The sequence below is a fragment of the Taudactylus pleione genome, unplaced genomic scaffold, assembly GCF_031769625.1.
Source record: "Taudactylus pleione unplaced genomic scaffold, aTauple2 ptg000066l, whole genome shotgun sequence".
Taxonomy (NCBI): Eukaryota; Metazoa; Chordata; class Amphibia; order Anura; family Myobatrachidae; genus Taudactylus; species Taudactylus pleione.
This window is the reverse complement of record NW_028284468.1, coordinates 4975300-4985465: the sequence shown is the minus strand read 5'-3', so window position 1 is coordinate 4985465 and position 10166 is coordinate 4975300. Positions and strand designations below refer to the sequence as shown.

The 10166-nt window shown below is 43.7% G+C and overlaps 1 protein-coding gene across 6 annotated transcripts in view; it reads left to right on the top strand.

The window, feature by feature from the left end:
- The first annotated feature begins 870 nt into the window (after nt 1–870).
- Nucleotides 871–10166, top strand: part of AGFG1 (ArfGAP with FG repeats 1) — a 67488-nt gene continuing 58192 nt past the window's right edge. For 3 of the 6 annotated variants that reach the window (XM_088466529.1, XM_088466526.1, XM_088466521.1), the window contains exon 1: nt 871–1237. In XM_088466529.1, the coding sequence (XP_088322655.1) occupies nt 1071–1237 (167 nt within the window). In that variant the 5' untranslated portion in view covers nt 871–1070. The remainder of the gene's footprint in view (nt 1238–10166) is intronic. The other 3 variants (XM_088466534.1, XM_088466531.1, XM_088466523.1) reach the window with 1 other exon arrangement.

Below are 10166 nucleotides of genomic sequence, written 5' to 3'. Positions count from 1 at the left end.
AGGTGTAGTCATTGCTCACTGACACATTTTAAAAGATCCACAGGTGGAGCTAATATCTCACTTGTGATTTTGTAAGGACACCTGGAAAACATGCACTGTTTTCGGGTACTTAGGACAGAGTTTGAGAACCTGTGTTCTAGAAGATAATAGCGTCTGACATGTTCGATGGGGACAAGGATCTGCACTGGCACCTCACACATGGGAAAGTGAGAGGCTCTGTGCTGGTGCCTTATGAATGAAAAAGGAAGATGCTCTGCGCTGGTGCCTCACGCATGAAATGGGGAGAGACTTTGCACTGGTGCCTCATGCATGGGGCAGGGCTCTACAGTGGCGCCTCACACATTTGATGGGGACAGGGCTCTGCACTAGTGCTTCATACATAGGACTGGCTCTGTGCCTTACACATGGAAAGGGGAGGCTCTGTGCTGGTGCCCCATGCATGGGATTGGGAGAGGCTTTGCACTGGTTCCTCCAGTGTTTCCACTTTCAAACTCAGATTTCCTGATCTCTACCAGATTCTCTCCTGGGCTTCCTGGCCATTTTCCCTGTACATTTTCTGTCACATTTTATACTTAACATTATGTGCTGATTACATAACAGAAGAGTTAACAAAACTGACTTCATAGATAAATTCAGAACTGAAAAGGAAATTCTATCCAACCAATAGGGGAAAAAAAATCCAAAAGTGGAAACACTGGGTGCCTCACGCATGGGATGGGGAGAGGCTGACATGTCCGCAGATGCCTCAGCCCGCTTCCGTTGCTAGGCAACCAGTGAAGGAATCCGGAAACGCACTGCGCTACTTCCGGCTCCTTCTCGGTGTTCCGCCCTCTATCTCCCCGTGACACTGCAATAGCTGCAGGAGTGACCCCACCTCCCGCTCCCCGGCTATAGACAGAGTCCTGTGTCTGTCTGACTCGCCCATACACCGACCCCCTGACGTCACCAAGCCCCGCCTCCGAGAACGTCACTCCTGGACCCGCCCCCAGAACACGTCACTGGTCCCTGACTGTGCTAGCTAGGTGCCGCCCGGTGTCTCCCGGTGTGTTGCCCCCGCCCGGTGCTTCACCATGGCGGCCAGCGCCAAGCGGAAGCAGGAGGAGAAGCACCTGAAGCTGCTGCGGGAGATGACCAGCCTCCCCCACAACCGCAAGTGCTTCGACTGTGACCAGCGCGGCCCGACCTACGCCAACATGACGGCGGGGGCCTTCGTCTGCACGTCCTGCTCCGGCATCCTGTGAGTACCGGGGCCACACTGCTGTCTCTGCATTAGGGTGCTGGGGAATGTTCATGGGGATGTCACCTTATCATAGGGGATTCATAGGAAGAAAATTTCACGTTGTCTATTTTAGAGAGTTGTGCTGGGTGTCCCTTGTCATTGCTGCTAATGCTGAGGAATGGATGTGTCTGGCATGCTGGGCATTGGCTTATGTGACTGGCATGCTCCGCATTGGCTTATTGTAGAGGAATGGATGTGACTGGCATGCTCCGCATTTGCTTATTGTAGAGGAATGGATGTGACTGGCATGCTCGGCATTGGAGTATAGGTTGAGGAACAGATGTATTCGCCATGATAAGCAGTGGCGTATTGCTGATTAATAGATGTCAGGTTTGCTGGTCCCTGGCGGGTTGCGTCGTGCCGTGCTGAGCCCTGGCGGGTTGCGTCGTGCCGTGCTGAGCCCTGGCGGGTTGCGTCGTGCCGTGCTGAGCCCTGGCGGGTTGCGTCGTGCCGTGCTGAGCCCTGGCGGGTTGCGTCGTGCCGTGCTGAGCCCTGGCGGGTTGCGTCGTGCCGTGCTGAGCCCTGGCGGGTTGCGTCGTGCCGTGCTGAGCCCTGGCGGGTTGCGTCGTGCCGTGCTGAGCCCTGGCGGGTTGCGTCGTGCCGTGCTGAGCCCTGGCGGGTTGCGTCGTGCCGTGCTGAGCCCTGGCGGGTTGCGTCGTGCCACGCTGAGCCCTGGCGGGTTGCGTCGTGCCACGCTGAGCCCTGGCGGGTTGCGTCGTGCCACGCTGAGCCCTGGCGGGTTGCGTCGTGCCACGCTGAGCCCTGGCGGGTTGCGTCGTGCCACGCTGAGCCCTGGCGTGTTGCTGCGGAATGCATGAGTCTGTCAACCTGGGCACTGGGGTGTTGCTGAGGAATAGATGTGCCTGGGGTGCAGGATATTGGGATGGTCATTGTTTATTAAAAAAAATTGAGTGTATTTTTTTGTGGGGTTGTTTGCCTTTTTGTACCCTACTATTAATAGGATACTTTATTGTTATAAAATTAAACCAGATCATGCAGCACTTTACAGAATATATTTTTGATCATTCACTGCAGTACCTGCCCTGCTGTTTTGAAGCCTACAGTCTGAATTCACTATCACACAAATGCACTGACACACTAGAGTCCAGTGTCAGCAGCCAGTTAACCTACAACTAATGGTGGGTACACATTGGGCGATATTACTGAGCGACTGCACGATTACGACATCGTGCACTTTTATGTCTGAAACGACCAGCGATGCGCACTCCTGCTGGTAGTTTCTGACATCGTCCATCGCCTGAACATGCAGCACAATCTGACGACCTCGTCAGGTTGCTGCATGTTGGGGAATGGGGGAGAGAGCCCGGCGCTGAACGATATCGTTAATGATATCGTTCAGCGGCTGTGCTCAATGTCTTGAACGACATTGAGCACAGCCTGCCGCGGACACACTACACGATATCGCTCAGGGAGCATATCGTGTAGTGTGTACGCACCTTATGTTTTTGGACCGTGGCCCTGATTCAGCAACCGCGTACGGATCGCAGCTGCTAAAATATGCCAAGCTTGCCAAAGCACAGTCCACTACAGCCTTCTCATATCCGTCTAATGTCACGCTCCTGCGTAAACTTCGGTACCATCGACGTACATCAAGCAGTAGTGCAGCATGTACGGCAGGTCTGACCAGCCACAAACACTGCAGCTCTCCTCACTCGCAGAGGTCTCATGCTGCGAATACAATCGCTAATGCTAATTTATGCACACCCATGAAACTGCATTGAAACGGTCAGACACATCTGCATTTACCTAACCATACTCCCTGTTACCACCCCCAAACGCTTCACTTTACGAATGGATCCTTTGTACGTATGTAATCGCGACGCGTTTGCAGTGCAACTTACATGCATGTGCAATGGTAAATAATAGCTCGAACTGCATAATCATCGGCATTGGATCCGCTGCTGAATCAGGCCCTGTGTGTGGAAACCCGATCACAGAAAAGAAACGCAGGTAGAACATACAATCTTCACAGGGAAATGAATCCATGGCCCCATCACTGTCGGAAAGCAATGATAATGATAACCATTTTATCACTTTGCACATGGGTGTGTTTAGACACAGCGCTGTATGCAGTGTAATATTTATTACAGAAATAATCTGAAGAAAATGAGAGTTGTGTCCAAAAGACAGAGGTGATGGGGGAAGTATGCTGGCTAATGGAGGAACGCAGATTAATATAGCTTTTATTTTTTTTTGTGCACAAAGTAATAATAGAAGAATAAAGAAGTATTTCATACGTGATTTGTGAAAGTTTCTTCCTTCTCTCTTTTATGATCAGATTCATCAGAGAGAAAGCGAGAACATGAATCTAATATAGGACAAGAAATAAGGTAAGGTATCACACCCTTGCGCCCATTATAAATCGAATCAAATTATACTTATCTTATACGTATCAGTAGTATCTTTTCCTTGATTTTTCGTCTTCAAGGAACGATGAAGTAAAATAAATGTTTAAATCGTAACATGTAAAAGAAAAAACATCTAGTGCAGATCGTCCTGTTTCTTCAAATAAATGCTTTAAAACAGGGTATTGTTATAATAGTCTTTTCTTAAAGGTAAATCTCCTAGACCATACCCCCAGGAATAATCTGCTTCTGTACAGCACAATTATCATATGGCACATTTATTAAAACAAAATTGAAATAATATAAGAATTAATCCAGTAAAACAAGGAAAAATGCTCATGGTGTATAATGAGCTTTCCTTAGACATAAACCAAGTACATCATTATGTTATTTCAATTTTGTTTTAATGGGCCATATGATAATTGTGCTGTACATAAGAAGATTATTCCTGGGGGTATGGTCTAGGAGATTTACCTTTAAGAAAAGACTATTATAACCATATCCTGTTTTAAAGCATTTATTTGAAAAAACGGGACGATCTGCACTAGATGTTTTTTCCTTTTTCTTTTACATGTTACGATTTAAAAAAATGTATTTTACTTCATCATTCCTTGAAGACGAAAAATCAAGGAAAAGATACTACTGATACGTATAAGATAAGCATCATTTTATTCTATTTATAACGGGTGCTAGGGTGTGATACCTTACCTTATTTTTTCTCCACGTTAATATTGGCGAAGACAGATACCTTCTCAGGATATCTGACCTAAGCTGCCAGGAGGCGCAAATAGTAAACCCCCCTTCCTTTAGTTTATGAATCTAATATAGTTCTCCATTCCTGTTGGAATTCTTCCCGTTCAGTGTAGGAAGAAGGTTCTTTTTGAATCTTGAGTCCTCTTGGGATGATTTGATCTTCTGCATATCTTTCTAACATGTTTCCCACCACACACTGCTTTCTTTATATAAAATGTTCTCAAGTTGTTTTTTTTTTTTTTATTACTCCTTCTAAATACTCATCAACTAGTTCTGTAATTTCTGTACTTTTGGGCACATCAAATATGGAATGAATAACTTTCCTTTATTCCTATACCCCAACATATTGCAGCAGACGACACTGGTGATCTGTAGCGATAGATAAATAGATGTGTCCTGTTCTTCTGTGCACGTGCAAACTACTTCCACTGGAGATACAAGTGCATCTTGTGAGCGGTCCGTCTGGTTATAGCATGGCCAAATTTGGTCATTACACATGCATCTGACGATATATATTATCAGAATAGGTGGGATTGAGACTTGTGCATCCATCTAAGGAGAACATTGAAGTCCACTACGAAGAGTGTGTTCCAGGACTCTGGGTATAGACTAAGGGGCTAATTCAGAGATGCACGCTAACCTGATGGTTGGCGCACATCTCTGATTTTAACCGTTCTACGTCGGCGCAAGGCCCAATACTGCGCGCATGTGCAGTATGGGTCTGCGATTCCACAGGCAGAGCGACCTCCTCCGTTGGGGGGGGAAGGTGGAAGCCAGGGTCTCCGGATGACGAAGATTTCCTGGCCTCTATTGAGAAACTGCGATCGCCGGCTTGAGTGACCCCATGGTTACTCAGCCGGCAGAGGATCACGCAGATGTTCCAATGCTCCGTCCATGGACGCAGCTTGGAACAGTAATGCATGCAGGAGGCTAATGGTCCAGGTTTTAAGCATATCCATGCTTAAATACAGGTGATTTAATTAGTACATTGGGCAGTGTGATGACACCATCTGTGCACAAACATAGTTATTCTAAAACCTGGACTGTTAAGGTTCCTTGAGGACTGAGTTTGGGAAACCCTGTCTTAACCAGTTTAACTGGTTGAAAGTATTTAATTTTACATTTTTGTACATACATTACCTGCAACCTAATCTGAAAACCATACATTTCATTATTTTACAACTTAATATTCCCTTGTAAGACAGTGTTTCTCCAGATAACTCCGCATACAGGCCATGTATTGTAGCCAAGCTGATAGAAACTGGTGCACAAGAAAAATAATGGTGGTAGTGGTCATAGCAACTAATCGGATGTTAACTATCGTTTTCTAGAATGAACTTAAAGAATAACGGCACTTTTAATTTGAAACTATTTTCAAAAATGTCTGTCTTTAATTTAAAAATAGAATAAATTGAGTTGAGTGAAATGACAAAAAATATAAACTCGTATAATGTTGAATCATACTTGGATATGCGTTGCCAGGTTTCCGCATGGAAAAGAGATGCCTACCGATTATTTTCTGCGGCAACTTTATGGGGAATGGCAGCTAATCTAAAAATGTATTGGGGACAGTCTTGTAGTTAGGCAACATTCACAGTAAAGAAAGATGTCACTTTCAGGACTAGAAAATAATACATGTACCTTTTTCAGATCATCCTATTTACACAAATACAGATAGTTTTCCATATACTTCATTATACATTAGGGAGATCATCCAATTTACATAAATACAGATCATTTTCCATATAGTTCATTATACTTTAGGGGTGATTGTAGCTGTGTCCTGTGGAGGAGGGGAAAGAACATAGCTAAATTTGGAAAGATGTTGTGTGGGTTAACATAATATTAAACATTCATACATCAGTTTTGTTAATGTTGCCTTATGAATAGCAGGATTTTGCAGAGTATAATGGATACCTTATTAATAGAATCTAGCAAAAATAATTGCTGGAACTCTACTTAATCTGTTCTTAATGAACAATCTTTCAGTACTGTAGTGCAGGGCTGGATAAATCCCAGGAGCCATTGTGCCTAAATGACTGCTGGAGGGGGGCAATTGTCCTGGAACAGCACATCTAGTCTAGCAACATGGCATCCCATAGAGGTGCGCAGAAAAACTTGCAATGTTGCAGCTACCGTATACTGCAGATATGCGCTCAGAGACACATCGTCTGTAATTGAGTTGCTGCCTGTGTTTGGGAATATTTTCTATTTAGGCAATGGATGCAGCTTATCCTGGCTGCTGAATTCTGCTTTGTTTGCCTTTTTATCTTAAAATGTGGCCTGTTCATGCCCCACAGGACAAGTTTATAGACTCATGCTTTACAATACATTGCACAGAATGTATTCAGGTTCTTGGCACTACAGAATACTTTCGCTCAGTGGGTGCTGGATTGGATTAGAGTCTTTACTGTCTTGTCCCAAACTTCACTGGCTTTGCTGTTGGAGTCATATTGTCTTTTCTGTCCCTGTACATTCCCATGAGTCTGTTAGTAGTCCCATTTTCTGCCACTCCACATCATGCAATTTAACATGAAAAGCCCAAGTGCTAATTAGCCATTGAGTGGCTCTAATTTCTCACAAAACGTTGGAATGTTTGTTGATTTTTCTCATTTGTGTTCTGATGACATTATTTCTTCACAATACACATTGAACCAGTGTTTGTTCTCTGTGATGGACGCTGTAGTGCTGCACCTCACAAATTTGCAGTATGCCTTTGGCTTTATTTCCTAGGAAAGTAATAGGAATGCCTAGATCCAATCTTACTGTGTATAATTAATATTGATTGTTCATGGAAAGACCGCAAAGTATTTTTTTTTTGTGTATGTGAAGCTACAATAGTAACTGTTCATTCACAAGATTACTGATAAAGGTTTAGTTCTCTTAAGGTGCGTACAGACTAGACAATTTTTAAAACGATATTACCGATAACGATACATCGCTACGACAATTTTGTTTAATCGTCTAGTCTGTACGCACTATATGGTTAATGCGCACTCCTGCGGGTCGTTAACGATATTCCCAGTCACCTGTATTTGTAGTACAATCTGGGGATATCGTTAGCGATGCCATCCTGCCGAATGCAGCATGGCCCTGCATTCCTTTCCCCCCGCCTCGTTCTTCGTTGCACTTACCGATGCCGGGTCCCGCTGTTGCCGATATTGCTGGGTACATACATTGTCTAGCGTGTACGCAACTTTAGAATTTCTCAAGGAGAGTGTTTTATGTTTGTTAGTAACTTCCGTGATTAGCCAATTATCCTATTATATATATTTTTTTCCTGTCTTTTAATCTAAAAAAAAGTACCAAGATGCACTAAAACATGATTACTGTAAAATGCTGTAATTATTTCCTGCATACTACAACTGCAAGCTTTAAAGCAGGGGCGGGGAACCTTTTTTTCTTCCGAGGGCCATTTTGATATGTATAACATTATTCGCGGGCCCGGTGCAGGCCACGCCTCCATGTGATGTCAAACGGAGTGGGACCACAATCGCTGGTGATTACAGCAATGCCCAGAGCATCCTGAGGATTCTCTGGGAAGCTCTAAGGGCAGCGGTGTGACTGTCTGAAGCGACCTAAGGACACTCCAGGTGGCACTGCTGCATAGATTCTGGCTGCAGGGTGCCAACTAGGAACCCTGCTTGCCAGATGAGGCTAGCAGAGAAAAGCTCAGAGGGCCAGACCAAATTACTCCGCGGGCCTTAAACGGCCCCCGGGCCTGAGGTTCCCCATCCCTTCTTTAAAGAAAGATGCAATGCACATTTTTTTTCTGAAATTTTAATTATAACAACTTTACAATTAAGAGTACAGGGGGATCAAATTCCTGTATGTTTCAGAGTGCACCATTAAGGGGGAGCTCTGTCCACCCTTCACCACCTACATTTGACTTTGACCTCAGAGTAGCATGAGGGGAAATTGCAAGAATTGTCCCTTTGTATGTAGATCAGGCATTACTTGTCTCTTTGTAAGAATAATGGTTTTGAAAAGTTTAACACTGATCTGGAAGTCAGGTCTGTAGTTAAGTATTCATGAGTTCCCTGTTTCAACTTCCTACATGAAAGCAATATAAGGTGGAGATTCATTCTAGCAGGAGTTATGGCAGCAGTCACCAAGGAGCCATGGCTAGTACCAGATGAGGGACAGAGAAGGCAACAGCAATGACCCTTGTACTCACTAGGTCCAGCAGGTGTATTGAAATGTTGAATATTATAGCCAATAGGCACTTTGTGACTTGTTGCTCTCTGAGGTTAGTTGTCAGCAGTAACTTTACAGTGCATTGACTACATGGTGCCTGGGACTTTTCTGTTGATGAGCATCCTGAGACCATTCATGTGTGAGGTTGCTTCTCAGCCAAGGGAGTGGGGTCACTCACAATTTTGCCTAAGAACACAGCCATGAATAAAGAATAATACCAAAACATCCTCCAAGAGCAACTAACTTCTCCCAACCATACAAGAACAGTTTGGTGATGAACAATACCTTTTCCAGCATGATGGAGTGGTAGGGGACCAAAACATATAGAAATTTTGAGTCCATGGCCAGGAAACTCCCCAGACCTTAATCCCATTGAGAACTTGTGGTCAATCCTCAAGAGTCGCGTGGACAAACAAAAACCCACAAATTCTGATAAACTCCAAGCACTGATTAGGCAAGAATGGGCAGCCATCAGTCAGTATGTGGCGCAGAATTTGATTAACAGCATGTCAGGGCGCATTGCAGAGGTCTTGAAAAAGAGGGGTCAACACTGTATAAACTTAATGTAATTGTCAATAAAAGCCTTTGACACTTATAAAATGCTTATAATTTTACTTGAGTATACCATAGTAACATCTGACAAAAAGGTCTAAAAACACTGAAGCAGAAAACTTTGTGAAAACCAATTGTGTCATTCTCAAAACTTTTGGCCACGGCTGTATGTAAATATGTCTGTGTGTAATATGTATATCTCACTACAAGAATTCTGCTGTAGCTTGTTGTGAAAGAGACGCCTGGTTTAATTTCTAGTTCACTGCTAAACAAAATGAAATACAAAAATGTAGAGCTTTTACGCTCAGTACTGTGGGGAGATTTACAGGAATTCTAGCAATGTAATAGTTTTCTTCATCAGCATTTCTTTGAGAATGATGTCTCTTATATTCCTTGGGGGATGACCTGCAGTTAGTATATACCTACTTTCTGTGCCTAGAGGCCACATACTTTCCCACTTGTCCAAGAGACAGACAGCATGTATCTTCCTGCAGATGTTAATGAATAATTGTGCCTGGCATCTGTGCACATTAGTCTCTCTCATTCATTGGCAGTCGTTCGTGGAAAGCCTGGTTAAAATGTTAAGGTGCATACACACGTAACAATTTAGTAAATGAACGATTTTAGTAAACGATTTTCGTTCATTTTTTCAAGGGAATAATGAACGAAAATCGTTTACTAAAATTGTTCATTTACTTAATGTAATGAACGATTTTTATGAACTACAAGCGATTTTTGCATATTCCCTTACTGAAAATCGTTGAGTTGGTCAGTCTGGCTGAACTACAAACATGATCGCGCATGAACGATGATCGTTCATCGTTTTAACTCAGAAAGTGAACGATTTTTTCAACGATTGAACGACATCGTTATCGATAATCGTTCAAAAAAAATCGTTGTGTGTATGCACCTTAAGGTCTAATATCCACAGGCATGACAGTGTGAAAGGTATGTTACACCCAAGGACATATTGGTGGTTTTATTTACATTATTTAGTATTTATTTGTGTCCCAGATTGT